The following is a 19353-nucleotide window of genomic DNA, read 5'->3' as shown; positions in this document are numbered from 1 at the left end:
GGAAAGCTTACCAGAAATTATAAATGTCTACAAGACATAAAAGTTTTAGAATTATTTAAGCAGACATTTTCCAGACAGGTTTAAGCTATCAGGGCAAAGGATAACAATTCCAGAGAAAGAAAAACTCTAGTTCTAGGGAATTTGGGGGTGAAAATTAAAAAAAGATGGTCAAAACACATTATATGGGGGCCTTTGCTAATTACCAAGCATCTAGATTAGAGCCCTAAAGGTTCATTTCCTCATTTAAAAACCTCAAAGGCTCAAGAAAATTAGCCGTGGTCTTTGAATATGGAGTGGAAATAAGGGGACCAAGAAATGACTTCTAAAGCTCTAAATCACAGTGCTCTCCAAAAGAAATATAATATGAGCCACATAAATAATTTTAAATTTTCTAGTCCTATTACAAAATAAAAAGAAACAGGTGGAATTAATTTTAATAATATTCTATTTAACCAGTATGTCCAAAATATTAATACAACATTAATGTAAGTTAGTAATGAGATATTTCACTTTTCTGCACCAAGGCTTCATTATTTGATGTGTATTGTACACTCACTGCACATCTCAATTCAGGCTAGCCATTTCACAGGCTCAGTAGCCACATATGGCCACTGGGTATCCTAATGAACAGCCCAGCTTAAATTATTGTAATTCTGTCCGAAAAAACTACTGTATGAAAACCGTATCAGAAATTCTTGCCCCATGCTATTTAAAAGCTTCTGGCACTTGAGACGGTGCTGCTTATTCTACAGCAAAAGTATGGGAATGGGAAGAACACCGGCAAAGGACAGGTGCTGAGGTTGTGTGAATCTTAATGACATTCGTAGAAATTTCCAGATCTCCTAGAAGAAGCCAATGAAGCAACTAACAAACCGTGACATGGACGGAGGTGCAAAAGTCGTAAGTGAACACGCTGGATGGGAGATCATGTAATGCAAGGGGAAGTAATCTGGAAGATGGCGTGGAAAATAATAAGGAAGGTTTTTGAAAAGGATGACATACTGCAAAGAAAGGCGACCTAATCAAAGTGGCAGGTAAAAAAAGGAATGTGGTCACTATGTTTTAATTAATGGAGGTTCAGGGTGTAGTACACAAAGCTAGTAAGGGCTACAAGGCAATTCTAAAAGGAATGACAATTTGGGGCCGGGATGGAGCGGGAAGAGGGTGCGGGTGGGGTGCAGAGGGCGCGGAGCAGATGTTGAGAACGAGAAGCAACCACCTTACTTAGAAAGATACCATCCCCAGGGGTTCAGCATTCCGCCCTGGGAAATCCAACGAGGAAAGGGAGCAATAACGCTGCAGCCCTCAAGGCAGACGCTATCTTCCCCCTCCCCTCCCCTTTTCACCTGAAGGCCCTAGAAACAGGTGCGTCTTTTCTATAGGGTCTGGAAGAGAAATGCCAGGACTGCACCCGCAGACGCCGTAAGAAAACGCAGGCGCCCCCACATCAGCATTGTTCAGAGCTAGCTCTCTCCCTCGGCGGTCTCGCCTGGCCCCGCGGGTCTCCGGGGCCGGACTCACCCAGGCCGCACGCCCCTGGCCCGCTGCAGCTGTGGCAGGTCGCCGCAAGCCGGGGGAGAACGAAGGGAAGCCCGCAGGGTGTCACAGAACGCCGGGGCCTGTGCCTACCGCCACCGCCCCAGAGCCGGTCCCCGCAAGCGAGACTTCCCGGTCCCCGCCTGCGCAGGCACAGGAAGCACTTTCTGCACCTGAGTGACAGCGCTCTACACCAACCGCTGTCCCGAAACTTCACGCTGCTCCACAAAACGTAGGAAGACGCTCCATTTCCTACGGGAGTAGGAAATAGGGGGTGGGGAGACAAGGAACCAATAGGAGAAGCGAGAAAGAGGAGGAGGCGGAGCCTCTGCCGCTGCCTCCCTGCTGCGTCTCCCCAGTCGCCCCGGCGCCCCACCCTCGGCGGCCTCGGGCTCCCCGCCCACAGACCCCAGCGGGCGGCTTCGCGCTGCCCGAAGGCCGGGGGCGCGCGTGACTGTAGTCAGCCGTGCGAGGGGTGTGCCTCCCGCAGCCCAGGGCGCGGAAGGGGGACGCCGCGGGCTGGGGGCCCCTGCTCTCGCTTTCTCGTCGTCGCAAACGCCCTCCCGGGGGGTGTCCCGCGACCGGCGCGATGAGTGCCAACGAGGACCAAGAGGTGAGTCCCCGTGGCTGATCGCGCCTTTCCCCGCGCCGGCGCGATGCCTCGGCTCCTAGGGAGGGCAGCTGAGCCGCCGAGGCCTTGCTGGGACCCGGCTCCGGGACGAGCGACTCCGCACGTGCCTTCACCCCTACAGCGGACAGAGCCTGGCTGGGGCGCCCCAAGTTTCCGGGTGTCCTGCGAGGAGAGACCAGGCACGCGGGAACGGGAAGGGTCCGCCTGTGCCTCCGCTCCCCCTGTAGTTTTCGTTTTGCAAGCCCGGGGGTGGCCCCACGCCTCCTTAATGACAACGATGAGTGTCCTTGGTAGGCGACTCAGCGCTCTTGCCTCGCCTTAAATCCCCAGTGTAGTTGTTTAGCGCTTCTATACGGAGTTAAGCTGTTTGGAATCTGATCACCTTAAAATTTTAAAATCTATTGGCTGATAGGGAGAGACTTAATTGAGTTAAATTTCCGGTGGAGGAAAATAGTGGCATTAAGTGCTCCGATTTCTGGCCTTTTCGTTTGGTGCAATCGTTTAACCATCTGGTAGTTGTCCAGTGGAAATTAAGGCTATTTTGGGCGTACATGTATCACCTGAATCATATAGCTCATGAAATGCCACTTTGACATTGAATCATATGGTCAGGGAATGATACAGGTCATCTCTAGGGGAGCCGTCTAATTGTGTAATGTGTACAGATGAGAAGAGTTTGCAAAGGTAAAGTGGATGCCCCCAGGGCTGCACAATGAGCGTGTGGGTAGAATTAGGACTAGAATCTGAGGCTCCTAGGTGAGTAGTTCGCTCTTCATTTAGAATATAGTTGTTGAAAGTTAGCACTTTTACAGGATAGATGTGATAGAATCCCTGGAATGGAGGTTACCTTAAAAGGACCCAAAGTCCAACAAGCTGGTCGATATCTGAAATCCCTTCTAAACTGTTCTTGCGATGAGTTTCTAAGTCGAGGCACCAGCAAGTTCTTACTGTGAAGCGTGGAGCGTATCTTGTCATGTTTCTCAAAGTTGGGCAGGGAGGGGGAGAGGGGGGCACTGCCTTAGGATCATCTGGGTGGTTGTTAGAAAAACAGGTGCCTGCACTGTACCTCAGATTTACTGAATTGGAATTCCTGGGGAGTCCAGGGATCTCCATTTTAACAAGAAAATTCCATTCTTCTTCTGCATGACTGATTTTCCGATCTTTGAAATGAGTTTTCTGCCCAGTTTTTCAGATGTCCTCTTCTCATACTAAATGATTCCTTTTAGTTTATTTTCTGTATGTCCATTCTTTTTGTTCCTTCATTGTCTTGGAATCGTGTGTCTGTGGACTGATTAAAAGTTTACTTATGTCCTGTTTTAAAATTGTGACTTCGCAGCTTTCTACAGTTAGTTACCCGTCAATTACAACCCTTTAAGTGCCCTACACAAAGCAATTTGTCTCCCATCCTCTACTTGTATGTTTAGGGATCTAAAGACAAGTTCTTCCACTTACCCTATAAAATTTCATCTCGTTAGATGGTTTTTCAAGGACATTTTGAATTCTTACTCAGCCACCAGCATGATTCAGTATTCCATCAAATTGTCATTCATCAATTCCGTAAGCCTGCCTTCAGTTTTTGTTCCTGTCCTCATTAGTTAAAGTACAGGAAAGGATTAAGGGCAGGAGGAGTAGCATTATATTTTGAGTAAGGTGGCTTTTTCTAATCTAATCTTGGTTGTTCTTGAATCCAGCTGAACTGTATTTTTTTTACGGGAAGGTAGCAAGAAAAACCGAGGTAGACTGTTCTGTGCCTTTCCTTCATGTACCAATCAATTATCCTCTCTAATGAGGGTTGCTTATATTTATTTTGGTTTTCCTATGCTTGCCACAGCTTAGGGACTGCTACTTTTATTCTCCTAGGCCTCCATAAACTATTTCTTTAATAACCTGTTCTAAAATTTTGTCTGTCTTTAGTTTGTAGCATTCATGATGTGCAACTTTTTGAAAACTAAAAGACGTACCGAAGTGCTGTGTTTCTTTGCTTCTCTTCTTCAGGTGTTCGCCAGTAATCACAACAGTGATTGAGTCTTCTCATTTGTCAGCCCACAGTGTTCTAAGAAATATTTCCAGGCAAGGATTATTAGTTACATTTTCTCTTGCAGTCCTTTTTTCCATCTTGGGTAGATCCTTGTCAAACCTTGTTCTAACCATCATTTTTTTAAAGTTCTTTTTATTATCTGGAAGTGTTTTGTCAAGTTTCATATCATTCTGTGGGAAGGATTACAAATATAAACAATACATGTAAATAGTGGGGAATTATTGCGCTTTTATTTCTCATCTCCAAGTGTAATGATCTTTCTACCCCAGGCTAGGACACGTGCTCTGGAGTTGCTTTAAACTGACTTATTTTCCTCCTTGCTAGAAGGGAGAAAATAAGATATTCTTCACAGGATTGACGGGAGAGTTAGTGAGATAGTACACTGTACAATACTTAGGAGGGCCTGGCACATAATTTTAAAGTAAGTGTTAGTATTAATATTGTGTTGCTACATACATATGTATTATATACACATATTATAAACACCAAAGGCCATGGGAGGTAGCGAAGTTCTACATAGTTGAGTGGGCTTGAATCAGAAACTAAAGACCCTCTATTTCTAATCCATTTATACCACTAAACAAAACTCATTTGATTCATTTTTTTTTTTTTCAGATGGAACTGGAAGCTCTACGTTCTATTTATGAAGGAGATGAAAGTTTCCGGGAATTAAGTCCAGTTTCATTTCAATATAGGGTAAGACATGACATGAATAGGAGCCCTTGCTACTTCGCTAGAGAAGATTGAAGGTTGCTAAAAATGCTTTTATTTTTTAAGTGATTTTGTTTTTTAAACTTAATGGTTTAAATTTATTACATCTTTGGATTTTCTGAAGCATTTGAATGAAAGCGCATCACCATGACATCAATTATTTTTAACTTTGGAAAACAATTCAGAAACTTTTAAAAACTTAAGATAAACTTGTTTTTATTGTGACAGAATTATCAAATGTTAGAAATGGAAGAAACCTTAGAAATTATATGGTCTTGCCTTCTAACCTTAAAGATGGCATCTCTCAGTCATAACTTCCCAAGCTTTCCCAGCTGATGCTGATAAATACTAGAATTAAAATCCAGGTCTCTATACCAAGTCTAGTATTATTTTCACCACCTTATGATATAGTCAAGAAAAGTTGATATTTTCCTAATTCCATATTATCAGTATGTGTGAATATTTTCTACATATTCTTTAAAAGGGAGATTGCTCATAGTGTTCTCAGCATGAAACAGTACCAGTATCTTGTTTTGTATAAATAACATAAACCATCTCTCCAGATGGTTATAAGTAGTATTGGTGTGAGAAAGTTTTTTTATAAAAGACTTACAGTTATTTACATCATTTAAATTATGTGATAAGTGATCCTTATGTGTCATTATTGTAGACTGTCACAGAAAATGAATTCCTGATCATTACTTTCTTTAGAGACTGTCCTCTCTGCTTAGCTGCTCTCAGTTCCCTTTCAGGCTCAACAGTCCTTACACCACTCCATGGATAGAACAACAAGAAAACCTAATGGCCAACGTTAACACTGGGGTTAAGTCCTGGGCCCTTCAGTTTGACTCCATTTGCCTCCCCAGACTTCCCCAACCACTGCCACTTTCCCCTTAGCAGATGGGAGATTGAGAACTGCTCCATACTTTCCTAAATATCTATATTAACAACATTTTTCCTTGTCGAACACAGTACACAGAACATAGTAGGACAAGTGTGTCCTATAGGATGGGTACTCTGATGTGACCACAGGATGGATTTCAAGGGCAGAAAACGTGAGGTTTGGAAACTGTGTTGAGAGCCAGAGGGCCTAGGGTACAGGTCTGGCTGGTCCTGGTCAGACCCCTCAGTCCCTGTTCAGCAGACTGGTTTAGTAACCTCCTAAACAGTTCTCCCCTTTCAGTTCGGTCCGAAGCTTCTGCCCACACCTCACCCTTCATCCTCCTGCAGACGACTAGGTAGCTCTCTGAAACGCATAATTACTTACCCCACTCCTTCGTTTAGAAGGGTTTCTCCATGGGTTTCTCCTGCCTGTAGAATAGAAATTCAATTGCTCAGCTTGACACTCAAGGCCCTTCTGTTTGATTCATACTGCCTCTCCAGACTTTCCCAGCCACTACTGTCCATTAGACGCAGTAGCCTGTGGAACATTTCCCTGCATGTAATACTGTGCCTGTGGACACATGCTTTGCTCTTCCCCTCGCCTCATGTCCCTCATCCAGCCTACTTCTCCTTTAATGCCTAACTCAAGCTCTTCTGTGACGTGTTTGGGCCTTGTCTCCTTTCCCTTGACTTCAAAGCAGAATTGGCCATTCCCCATTTCTTCATATTTTGTTCTCTGTCTTTTAAACTTTTAATCATGCTGCAGTTTCGGGAGTTACCTAAATGCTCCCCTTGAAGACAGGAATGATCTTATCTGTATTTTTGTATCTTCTGTACCTAGCACTGTAGGAGACACATGACCCCTTGTTTCTACACACACCTTGGGTAAGGACTTAGTAATTGCACAGAGCAAGTAACTTTTACCACTTTTTCATTATCTCTGTATTTGAAACACAAGCGTAAACCGATGATGTCGTCAACTTACATAGATGTATATCAACAGGTCCCTAAGTTTATTTGACATAATTTCTAAGCCTCACCTTATATTGGTGTGTCTTGTGATTAAAGGTGAAGGGAAGGGAATAAAAAATTAGCGGTCAGAGAGTAAAGGTGAATCAAGTGACAATTTGGGATGAAAAATTTTTTGATCTATTGCTGTTGTCTAAAAATAAATATTTTTAAAAACAGCACATATACTAAAATATTACAGAGGAGATTAGCATAGCCCTGTGCAAGGATGAGATGCTGACTCATGAATCATTCCATCGTCTTATTAGAAAAATCACCATTTTGCAACCACCGACATGATGATCATTTCAGGCAAGGCTCATTAATGGGTGCCAAAACCTTTGAGTGAAAAGTTGAGAAGCAATATATTCACATGGTTTTGTAGTGTCACTCCACAGATTACTTGTTACTTACAAAATGGAAAATGTACCTTTACATTGAAGAGATTGAAGAATATCACCTTAACCAACTGATCAAGCTTAGTATCACCAGTGGTGATTCCAGAAGATCTTATGTGTCTCCTTATATGATGCTATGGGAATATGCCACATCACCTGTGTGGTGTCCCTACCAAAATATTTAATCTGAATTAGAATGCAGGAAACAGTCCTGATCTGGGGACATTATACAAGAAAACTGGCCTTAGATTCTTTTTGTCATGAAAGATATTTCAAAGGCAGGCAGGGTGGCTGGGGACTGTTCTAAATTAAAGCAGAATAAAGAAATTTGACAACCAGATGTAATCCATGATCCTCTGTGAACAAGATACTGTATTTGGTGAATAAGGTACATGTCAATGAGTGTTCATTGTCCTATTCCAGTTTCTCTGTGAGATTAAAATGTTTCAAATAAAAAGTTGGGGAGAGCAAAAGAAATAGAAAAGACATCAGTTAAATTATTCAGGCAAAGGGAATCAAAAGTTACAAACTTCCAGTTATAAAAAAAATTAGTCAGGAATGTAATGTGCAGTATGGTGACTATAGTTAGTAACATTGTATCGCGTATTTGAAGGTCGCTAAGAGAGTAGATCTTGAAAGTTCTTACCCAGCCTAAGGTATTCCTAAACCTTTATCTCTTTACCTTTTCTTTTTTTCTCTGAATTTCACCTTCCTTTTCTGGTCTTGGGATTGTGCTAAGGCATATCAATCACTTGTTCTTAACGCGTCTTCTGATTTGGCAATTGGAGAAGTTAGGGCAAGGATTAGGTCATTCAAGATGGTGGATTATTATTTTTGTCCATTCTTATGGTCTTCCTGTCCCCCTCAGTTGATGTCTTATCTTTATCCTCAGAAAGCTTTGATGAAAACAAACATTTATAGAAGACAGTCTTGATACTGGAAAAAGCTGGAGGGCTGACTGGAGAGACAGACCATGGACATCGAATTGGGCTCTATTAATACGGCCTCACCCCTGCCAAGTCTCAGATGTACCCCTGAATTTTTTTAGAATGTTACGTTTCTGATCTGATCATGAGCATCGGCAAGAATTCATCATTTTAAAAGTCATAATTAAATATTCTGTCTTTGTATCACTTTTTACAAGCCTAAGATTTCCCTTTTCTTCAGATAGGTGAAAATGGTGATCCCAAAGCCTTCTTAATAGAGATTTCCTGGACAGAAACATATCCCCAAACACCTCCAATTATATCTATGAACGCTTTTTTTAACAACACCATGTGAGTAGTGTTCTGTTTTCATTGTTCTTTTGTGACGCCGTCTCTTACTTTTCTCTCAGCAATACATTTCTTGTGCATTGCAGACCGTCAGCCGTAAAGCAGAGCATATTAGCCAAGTTACAGGAAGCAGTGGAGGTCAATCTTGGGACCGCCATGACCTACACACTGTTTGAATATGCCAAGGACAATAAGGAGCAGTTCATGGAGAATCACCAGCCTGTGAATTCTACGGTGAGCTCGTGCTTCATTTTGGTTTCACTCTGCTACTAATTCATCTTTACTAGTCATTATTGTTTTTAAATTGGAAGGAGATTTTCTGTTAGATTGAAGATGAGTTAGGGGCACCTGGGTGGCCCAGTTGATGAAACGTCTGCCTTCAGCTCAGGTCATGATCCCAGGGTCCTGGGGTTGAGCCCCGCATTGGGCTCCCTGCTCAGTGGGGAGTCTGCTTCTCCTCGCCCTCTCTGCCTCCCCACCAGCTCATGCTCTCTCTCGCTCTCTCAAATAAAATCTTTTAAAAATAAATAAATAAAATAAATAAAACAAGTTACATCTGAGTTAAATGAGAGTAGTGAATTTTAGGTTTCTTAGTGTCTGTTTAACTTTAAAAATGAAATCATATCCTCTAGATCTTACCCTTCGTATAAGACTAGAATAGTTCGTGTGTCCACCAAAACCGAGGTGGTGTTGAACCAAATATTTGTTTAAATTTAATGTCTTCATAAATCTCAGATTGAGGATTTCTTATGTAGCGCTAAAATACACTGGAACTTACTTTCTTCATGAGCCTTCTTTAGCTGTGAATAGTCTCGCCCCAGTTCACTTCAAATGTGGTACAAGCTCAAAGTGACTTTATTAACAGAAAAAAATTAGTTTATTTCTGAAAGTGTTTTAGGAAATCATCACCTTTTATGACCGTAGGCATCTCTTTTTAGACCCCTTTGCACCCAGTCACGTGCCACAAGACTTTCCGCGGTCAGTCAGTTGAGTTCTGTGAACCAGGGGGAGGCTCTCTGACAGCAAAGGCTCTGTGTCTTCTGCTGGAGCAGCTCTGGCTTCCACATTCCCAACAGGACGCGGAAGAACACTGAGGGCAGCTCTCTAGCGGGAGAAGGTGGTAGCAGAACTCGTGGACTATGGGCCACGTGAGGTGGCTGTGAAAATCCTCCCTGCTCCACTTACCATGTGACTTTTTTTGGTGGGGGGAAGGGGGCCAATGTCTTAATCTCACTATGCTGTTTCTTCTTTTGTAAAACAGGGATTATAATAGCACCTACCTCATGAGATTGTAGTAAGGATCAAATGAGTAATATACGTACAACATTTACAGCAATGCTTGGCACCTAGTAGGCATTTTAAATTTTGCCTATCACACTCTGGTTACATGAATCCAAATTAAAATATTTTTTCCTTTTTTTAAACATTTTTTTTTATTTATTGAGAGAGAGAGAGTGGCGGGGGTGGGGAGGAGCAGAGGGAGAGGGAGAGAGAATCTCAAGCAGACTCTGTGCTGAGCACGGAGCCCGACGCAGGGCTTGATCCCATGACCCTGAGATCGTGACCTGAACCAAAATCAGCAGTCGAACATTTACCCGAGTGAGCCACCCAGGCGCCCCTAAAATATTTTTCTTCGTTCATGAATATGTTCTTCATTCATGAAGATTTTCTTCATTTCTTCAGGGAATCAGGGTTTTCTAGGTAGGCACGTGTGATTTTTTTCTAAAGACATACTCAAATTTCCAAATAAAGCAAATTAACTGAATTATAAAATTACCTTAGAATTTCAGAGCTTCAACATAATGCTGGTATCAGGTCTTCTTTCTCAGAGTCCTGGTTATGTCACCTGAGCTAACATTATGTAAGTCCCTCTGTGGGAACTTTTAGAAGAATGAAACCCATGTGTTAATGGCACCTGATAATAAATGGATATTATAATATAGGATTCTTTTATGTCACAGATCTAAAAATTGTCAACTTGTTTGAAGATGTAGCCGTATTTAGTGTAATTCGGTAAGTTTTAAGGCATCAGTATAGGAATTATTTGTTTTTTTTCTAGATACCCATAAGCAGTATCATCTCCGTTGAAACTCCTAATACAGCCCCATCAAGTAAGAAAAAAGAAAAAAAAGAACATCTTTCAAAAGCCCAGAAACGTAAGCTGGCAGATAAAACAGGTTTGTGTTTATTTATTTATTTTTTATAACACAGATAAATGGGTTGCTGTTTAGTGTGATACGAGTGCTTAATAAGTATATTTCGATTTGGAAGAGTATTCTCTATTCTTCATCCTTGGAACATTTGTATCAGACGCTGTCTTAGGTCACAGGTGTATATTGAGAATATTTACTACTGCTTCACCACAAGAGACCGCCGTTTGGGGAAAAGGTAAGTGAGTGCTAAAGTAACTATAACTGGGTCTCGAGGGTGAGAAACAGAATAGCACACCGGAGAGTGCCCTGCCAGTACCCTTTCTGACATATTTGCGATTTTCCTCTTTGTTTACCTCTATGGCAGGTAAGTGTGTTACTAAAGTTTTTTGAACTGTAGCTTGCATTCGAAATGCAGCCCGGCATGCCGTTGGATCTTAGCACAGTACGTAATATGTTTTTGTCTGTCGTTGATTTATTTATACAATCAGAATAAGATTTAAAAATAGAATTTCTGTGTCTCCTAAACCAGAGTCATTTTATATGGACCTTTAGAAGAGAATTATAAATCCCACCTCATACCACCAATCATATTTGGTCTCTTTTTTCAACCCGAGAATTTGCAAATTGATATCAGTCTGTAAACTTTTTTTCCAGTTAAGGAAGTGTCTGTATTTATATACATATACACGAGTGTGTCCGTGTGTACTTACGTCTGTACGTGTGTGTGTTCTTGGTATAAGGTTACAAGCTGCCCTTCATTGAAAAGAACTGACGCTTTTACTTTGGTGAGGAAGTTTAAAATAATGCCCTTTTACAAAGTGATGGCAGGTTTTTTGTTTATGTTTTGTTTAATGTCCTACATGGCAGAATGAAAAGATAGCAACCCTTTGTTGGCCCTCAAAATACATATTTGAAGACATAATGGTTTGTGAAATAACAAATCTGGGAATCCGTCATAATATTAAAGCATGAGCAACCGAAGCAGTGAATTGTTAGTCATTGCGATCTGTTTTCTAGAGCTTTGGTTAATCTCTTTTTTAACACTGTAGCATTTCTGTCCGTTCATTACCTGTTGCTTTCATACATAATGACCTATGATCATTCCTTTTCATTATCGTTCCCCCACCTCCATCTTTCTGCTGATGCCCACCTAAAAGGCATTATCTTTCTGTGATGATGGTGTCGGACTTTGTGACTTGGAGCTTGCATTCTAAATAAAATTTTAATAGGACCGTGGGTGAGTTTTAGTTAACAAAATTGGTGATCCGCCCCCACACCCCTGGCAACTAGTAAACAGTGGGACAAGGTTCTTATTGGCACAAAGAAGAAAAGAGCCATTAGCATCTAAAATTGCGGTCCAGTAATACTGCTTCTGTCCCGTAAGAATCGTGAGGTTAGTTTCTGTTTCCCTTGTGTAAAATTAATGTGTTGCGTTTGAATGCAGATCTTGATGATTTCATAAAATGAGATGTATATAGCTATATCAAGCATAAGGGGAATCACGCCTTTTTAAAGTAAAACACTTATATTCATTAAACTGTTCTTCAAGTTTGAATAATCTGTTACAAGAACAAAATCGCTTTGTAAACTATACATTTTTTATATAAAGTCTGAGCTTGTTTTCGAGCACTCCCAGGAGATCAAAGACCTGTCAGATTAAACAGTGTTAGATCAAAGAATGAATATTTTATCAGACCACAAAAGTTAAAAAATAAGTTGAGGAGGCCTCTTCGTAGTCTCAAGGCCAGACATTGATTTATAAGGACTCTCGTCTTGAGCCTAGTTTCGTAGTTTAAAAACCCTCATGAAACAGCAAAGTAACACAACTTCTCACTTAAGTAAGCTGTGACCTTATAAAAAGGGGTAGAATTGTACAAGTGCATGAAACTAATAAATTGATTAGTTCCTCTTCCTGGCGTTTCCAGCTCACCTCCGTGTTTTTTCCTTAATATCAGGTTTTGTCTTGAACGGAAATAGGGTAAATGTGAAAAGGGAGTACACCTGAGTTACTTTGCAAGAGTCCCCAGGAGAAGGCTGCTTTCAGTTCACAATGATGAGACCCTAGTTTTCTAGCTTAATGATACGTGATTTAAAATTTTAATCTATTTGTTGTGTAGAATAGTATAGAAAAGCTTATTAGAGTACTAATTACTTTAAAAAATTACTGCTTGGTCTTAGAAATAAAGGTACCCTTTTTATCCTCTAGATCACAAAGGAGAACTTCCTCGAGGATGGAACTGGGTTGATGTGGTGAAGGTATGTAATACTTACATTCTGGGCTTCAGAACATTGTTACCAGTCTGCCGTCAAATAATGAAATTCATATCTTCCATTTTTTTCCCTCTCAACCTTTGAATTTTCCTGGGATGGCTGTTTCCTTTTTTGCTTCAGCATGTAAGTATTTTTGAACTATCTTTCACATTCTTTTCTTCCCTATACCTTCAGTCTTAGATTTTCTTTCCTTAAATATTGGAAAGACTGTAGAGGTAAGCTGTAGGTACAACACAGTACAACTTTACGTAAGTACGTCTGAAGAGCGGACAGGCCTGTGGCGCTGCATGAGCGGAAGTGTGGGAACAGGAAACAAGGCACAGAGAGGAATGCTTGGATTTCTTCGAAGAAATTCATTTTTTTTTCTTTAAGGGCAAACCCTAGATGGAGTTTCCATCATTGTCAAGAAGGAGTTTCTGTTTTTCTTATTTAAAATTGTTTACTTTTCACCTTGAAGTCTTTTGCCACCTTCCCTCAATATTTTCTTATTTGTAGCTTCCAATATATTAAAGTGATGCTTAGTTAATCCTCTTTGTAGGCCTTCGTGAGATGAGTGCTGCATGCTAATTAGTGCCACTACTGCTGTGAGAAGTGATGAATCCGATCCAAGGGTAGTCAGAGATTAGGATTTTAGTGGGGACCTGCAAACATGGGTAATTTATAAGCAGTGTGTTCTTAGAGTTTATTTGAAAGTCAGCTGTTTGGGCCGTGGGGTGCCTTTGCTGTAGAAACTGCTTGAAATAACGTTGGTGCCTAGTACAAAACTACTACCTGGGAGTAGGGAAGCATGAGCTGCGATCAGAGTAAAAAAAGCAGTATTTCCTGTCCGCTTCCTGGGCAAGGGGCCGACGGCACACAAGATGTCCACGTGGGTGCGGCTTCTCCCACGTTCTCGCATTTAGCCAGCCCCCTCCACCGATGCCTGCTGCATACTTCATGTTGTCCTCGGTGGGCTTGTATGTACCTCACCAGCTAAGTCGTTTCCCTCCTTACAGTGCTTCAGGCTGCGGGCTTCAGAATGAGGCTGCAGCCTCGCCACGCCGTGGCGGTCCGCAGAAACTGGGCTCAAAAAGTAATCCGATTAATCCAGAGGTTTAGTGCGCCTCCTTCCCTAGCTCCAGAAATTTAGTTTTCTGTTTGTTTTTCATAGTCTTTGTTAGTATAAATTAGAGTTTCAAGAAATATAAAGGAAATGAAGATTTAATTAATCCAGTAATCTTGGGAAATTGACGAAGATACTTTTAAGAGGGAGGTTATCACGTAGGCGTGGTCGGGACTCAGAATCTGTTACCCTAAACTAGTAGTTTCCAAGTGTGATCTTGGGGTCCCTGGGAGGTCCTGGAGGCCCTCTGGGCATCTGCAAGGTCAGAAGTATTTATGATATTAAGGTGTCTGTTTGCTTTTCCCTCGCTGTCTCACAAGTGGCCAGTGCTGTTCACCAGAGGCTCCATGAAGTGTGACGATGCGTCACCAATACTCCTCTAGGAGGGCGCTAACAGAACGTGTGCTTTTATAGTCTTGTGTTTTCCAGAGTTTTCTAAGGTAGTGAGGAGGTTTAGAATCTAAGTATGTGCACTTTCATATGAACTCAGTTTGTTCTTAGCACTTGTACTGTGTTTTTGTTCTCTGTTTTCAATTATACCTTCTTTACTGTTGAAGCAGATTTGTGAAAACCCAGCTGTCTTCTGTTGAGCTCAATAATAAAGAAATTCACAAAAATGTTAAACAACACTATTCTTCGCATTAAGTTTTACTCGTTTGTTTTAGAAAACACAGCTTTTCGTTTAAGAAATGTTATTCTGTAATCATGGAATGAGTTTATTGTTATTTTTACATGAATTAAATTTCTCAGTTTTAATTTCAAACGCAGTAGGTATAACATTTTAAAGAAAGCTTTTTTTTTTTTTTTAAGATTTTATTTATTTATTTGACAGAGAGAGAGACAGCCAGCGAGAGAGGGAACACAAGCAGGGGGAGTGGGAGAGGAAGAAGCAGGCTCATAGTGGAGGAGCCTGATGTGGGGCTCGGTCCCATAACGCCGGGATCACGCCCTGAGCTGAAGGCAGACGCTTAACCGCTGTGCCACCCAGGCGCCCCTAAAGAAAGCTCTTTAAGATCCTCAAAGTGGGAAGAGGAGCTGGGGCCAGAATGTTGGAGAACTGCTACCCTTAGCAGTTTCTGCTTTTCACAGCTTCCCACTTTCTCTGGGGTTCTCAGGGTTTGTGTTCAGTGGGGATTTCTTGGTGGCTGGGTCTTTATTCTGGTCGGAATTGCCTGTGCATTCTTTGGGAACCTCCCCCCACCCCATTTGCTAAATTCTGTAGATTTTTATCAGAAAAGACTTGCAATTTAAGATTTTTATCAGATTTTTAAAGCTGTACTTAATTTATGTGTTTTTTACCACAATTTTTTAAAATTTTGAAGTCTTTATTATTTGTGAAAATGATAGAAAAATGTCATTCATTTTATAAATGGCACCTTTTGTATATTCTTGGTTCCAGTTTCTTTCTTGGAAAGCTTCAAGGGATTTTTCCCCCCCCCTTGCTCTGTTGAGGTTATATTTTTAAAGAATCCCGTTTAAAGTAGCTGAGCCTGAAGTTGGAAAGTAGTTAAGCACGTTGAGCACCGTGGCTGGTGTTAAGTTACATGAACCTTGCTGTCTGTCGTTCTAGCAACTCTAACAATTTCTCATATTAAGTGAAAACAGTGAACTCGAATAATACGATAGCTTAATCTTGTTGACGATGTCTTTTTTCTCTTTTTTTATAGTTGAGCAAAACTGGCTCTAAAGATGATGAATAGTACTTGGAATTGAAGACAAGGGAAGAACATCCTTTAAGAAATAAACTGGGTTCAAAATCCTTCTTTACTCTTTTCTGGTATTGAGGTGGCTTTTTATAAAACTGAATTTTTTTGTATGTTTCTTAGGTAAAAAATGTTTTAAGCTGAGAGTTCATGAAGAGATCTGGTTGTATTAAATTATTTTCACAAACTTGCCTTAATAAAAGGTGAAATGTTACTGTTTAGCATCCTTTATGAAGGTGGTTGAGCTTTGTAAATGGACGAAATGGGAAATAACAAATAATCAGTGTGAATTCATATGACCTTATTCTAGTGCATGTGATATTTTTAAAGGAGTAGGAAGCCCTTTTGGAACTCTCATCCCAGTGGATCAGAATACCGAGTCAACAGGTATTCCGCGGCATGAGCCATATTAACAGACTTCTCGTCTTAATGAAGTCTTCATCTCTTCTTTCTCTTAACTACTGAAGCGTAAATTGCTCCAGAGAAATTTAAATACTGATATTTGAACTTTTAGATAATATCCTTTGTAGTTCCTTTTTATCTTTCAAGGGCGAACCGCTTCTTTTTAGTAAATGAGTATCCGTTCATACTCTTCCCTTCCTTTGGGTCATGATGTTTGACCGTGAGAGTTTTCAGCCGTATGTGGAATAGGAGAACGTAAAAATAAATCTGCCAAATACATTCAAGAGCATTTGAATAGAAGCGCTGGTTCCCACTGCAAACATTTGTCTTTGCTGTATGTACCAAGATGGGAGTAAAAGATGCCTTAATATTTAATTTTTGTATTGTTAGAGATAATGGTTTTGATAAATTCCTGTGTGTCTGCTACTGTGTGTTTTTGGTTGTCTGGTTACAGGTCTTCTAAATGGTTTAACATGAAACCACCTTTCAAGTCTTGTTTCTTTTCAAGTATCCATGTGGATTTCTCAGCCTGAGCATGTTCATAGTAATAGACATAGAAGTTTTTCAAATGCTGAATCATAGTACAGGCTCGATTATTTTTTTTAATCACGAGTAAGGTAACTATTAGTGTCGTGTAACCAGGAGGTTACTGACGTGTATGTGTGATTTACAGTGGCTGCATTTGCTCCCCGGCTGGAAAACCCTAAGAACTGCTGCTGTTTCTAGAAGGGTAGACTGTGTTCCTCCAGTTACACCTGTGCGGCTTGGGTCCGAGTTTTTAAAGAATAATGAACTTCTAAAGACATGTGCTTAGCATAAGAGCAGTTTAGATTGTATCCATGGCTTTTACTGGGCCAACATTAGGCTCAGTTAAATCGTTTGAATTATGCAGTAAATACAGTTATGATGAAGAAGTGTGATCTGATTTTCAGAAGCTGAATCACATTTTATATCTTGAACTAATAGAACAGAAGCATTAAAATTCAAGAACACCGGAATTCGCCAACTTTCGTTTTCGGAGTTGTGTGTATGTGGCTTTTGTTGTGTTGATTTGTTTACCTGTTTTGAAAGAAACAAACTACATCTGCTCGTGGAACAAACCGTGTTTTGCTCTGAAGATTCTGAAACTGTGCAGGCTTATTGTGTTTCAGAGATAACAAAGAATAATGCTAGTTAAATGCCAATGAACTATTTTTACTCTTTTTATATGAAATGTACAAATTTGGGGGGTGCTGGTGGCAGTGGCGCCTCTGACCACCTTCTGTAAAACACGTGAACATTCTCATCTATGTTGCCATCATCTGTTCAACACTCCCAGTATATTTTCTCAAAGTCCGTGTACCTAAAATTGTATGGAATGACATAATTAATAAGCAATAAAACCGGAATTACACACAGTGGTTTCTCTGTGTTTTATTTCAGTCAATTGGGAGAGAATTGTGGATTTTACAAATTTGCACAGACTTACGGTGTAAGGTGTACCCTCCTACTAGAAACTGTTTAAAATGCTGGATTGAGAGAAAATTGTTTAATGAGCTGACAAGAAGGTAAGGGATACCCAGAGTCTAAAAAAAATTTTTTTTAATATTTATTTATTTGAGAGAGAGAGCACCAGCACAAGCTGAGGGAGCAGAGGGAGAAGCAGACTCCCCACTGAGCAGGGAGCCCAAAGTGGAACTCCATCCCAAGACCCTGGGGTCATGGCCCGAGCCAGATATTGAACTGACTGAGCCACCCAGGCACCCCCCCACACACCCAGGGTCTAAAAAATGTAAGCAAAAGTTGGAAGCTTGAGGTTAAGGAGAGCTTCGGTTTTTATAGCGTCAAGGGGCCCAGAAGACCGATGAAGTCTAGAATCAACCCAGGGTAAGGAGTCACACAGGTACACACAGCCTGCATGAGGCTGAGACCTTTCCCCCCACCCCCAGGAAAGTTCCTGTCTGGCACTTTGGTTTTGGTGGAGGGGTAAAATGTAAACAGACATACATGTACTCTCCTGATGACTTACAACAGGGTACCTCACACTTGGATTTCAGCCCAAATTCTTCCCCATATGAGTGATCTTTTAAAAAAAAAAAAACAAAAATAGCCAGGATTTTAGTCTAAAGTTACCAACTGGGCACCTGGCTGGCTCAGTCGGTGGAGCAGGTGACTCTTGATCTCAGGGGTTGTGAGTTCAAGTCTCAGGTTGGGTGTAAAGAGTACTTTAAAAATAAAATAAAAATTAAAAAGTGGTGCCAACTGGGTAGAGCCTCTGGGCAATTAGTAGAAATGACCGCATATCGACCCTGCAAGAACCCACCTTCCAGCCAGCCGGCCAAAGAAAGCCCCACAGTAGAGTCTCGGAATGCGTACTCAAGGTCAAGAGCCATGGTCCACATTGTGACAGCCTCCTGCAGGGCACTCAGGGGAGGGAGCAGTTCAAGGGCGTATTCACAGGACCCAGACTCGGATGTTAAGAGGGATTGAGCAAGGAACAAGAAACTATTACGATGCATCAAGCAGATTTGGTAAAGAACCAAACAGAACTTCTCGAAAAGTAAGATAATTGAAATTAAAGTTACAGATGAAGACAGGTACTACTTGCAAAGTGTGCTTTGGCGAATGTGAAGTCTAAATATCCCGTGGGATGAAGGCGGTACTAAATTTGCACTTTTGGATTTTCTCTCTTTTCGATTGTATCCTTAGACTCTTTCTGCATTATTTCTTCACAAGCGCCACCATTCTAGGTCAGCTGGGTGGTCTGAGCTTTCCAAAACTTCTGCTTGGTACTGCACATGTGCCTCTCTGGACCTTATTTCAGAAGACACCAGTTAGGACAAGGATTTGGCCAGTGTTTCCAGAGAGTTGTCTGTGATAGCTTTAAAAACAATAAACTTAGAATACATGCTATGTAGTAACAGATTTGTTTCATCATTGGATAGTCCACAGAATAAAAACAGAACAAGAGGCATTTTCTGGTAGGGATTATCTGGTTCTAGATTTCAGCGTTTCCAATTATGTGACAAAATAATAAGGAATTGATCAATGACCTACAGTATTTGTGTGTGATCCATTAATGAAGAAACTCATTGAGGGTCTTTACCAGCAATTTTCCTGATGGAATGGAAGAGAACAGAATTCAACAGAAAATACCAGTGTATACTACACGTTGTAAGGGTCTAAGGCACTGATCAGAGCATACAAAATGTAGGACAAATCTTGTATATAAGGACTTTAATTTTTAAAAGCACAAAATGGGGGT

General features: G+C 41.0%; 2 protein-coding genes and 1 pseudogene across 4 annotated transcripts in view; 2 read left to right on the top strand and 1 right to left on the bottom strand.

Moving 5' to 3' along the window:
* The window catches only part of TRAPPC11 (trafficking protein particle complex subunit 11), a 47043-nt gene extending 45350 nt beyond the window's left edge, over positions 1–1693 (bottom strand). For both annotated transcript variants that reach the window (XM_045785834.2, XM_087856513.1), the window contains exon 1: positions 1522–1693. The gene's annotated coding sequence lies outside the window, so the exon portion shown is untranslated. The remainder of the gene's footprint in view (positions 1–1521) is intronic.
* A 174-nt stretch (positions 1694–1867) lies between these two features.
* On the top strand, positions 1868–17506 carry RWDD4 (RWD domain containing 4). 2 transcript variants are annotated; one of them, XM_087856512.1, is made up of 8 exons: positions 1869–2149; positions 4163–4237; positions 4821–4901; positions 8372–8481; positions 8565–8712; positions 10538–10655; positions 12838–12887; positions 15672–17506. In XM_087856512.1, the coding sequence occupies exons 3-8, from the start codon at positions 4821–4823 to the stop codon at positions 15702–15704; spliced, it is 540 nt and encodes a 179-aa protein (XP_087712638.1). In that variant the 5' UTR covers positions 1869–2149; positions 4163–4237; the 3' UTR covers positions 15705–17506. The 2 variants fall into 2 exon arrangements, with proteins under 2 accessions (XP_087712637.1, XP_087712638.1); XM_087856511.1 differs by lacking the exon at positions 4163–4237 and having other exon boundaries at positions 1868–2149.
* On the top strand, positions 6974–7070 carry LOC123784578 (U6 spliceosomal RNA; annotated as a pseudogene).
* Positions 17507–19353: the final 1847 nt, after the last annotated feature.

Source organism: Ursus americanus, chromosome 27, assembly GCF_024610735.1.
Source record: "Ursus americanus isolate L20-20 chromosome 27, mUrsAme1.1.p, whole genome shotgun sequence".
Lineage (NCBI taxonomy): Eukaryota > Metazoa > Chordata > Mammalia > Carnivora > Ursidae > Ursus > Ursus americanus.
This window is presented reverse-complemented; position numbering and strand designations above follow the sequence as displayed.

Excerpts from the sequence above, each read along its gene's own strand:
- RWDD4 (XM_087856511.1), top strand. The coding sequence starts at position 2,126 with ATGAGTGCCAACGAGGACCAAGAG. Across the intron at positions 8,713-10,537 it reads ACCAGCCTGTGAATTCTACG|ATACCCATAAGCAGTATCAT; the intron begins GTGAGCTCGTGC and ends TTTTTTTTCTAG. Across the intron at positions 10,656-12,837 it reads TAAGCTGGCAGATAAAACAG|ATCACAAAGGAGAACTTCCT; the intron begins GTTTGTGTTTAT and ends TTTATCCTCTAG.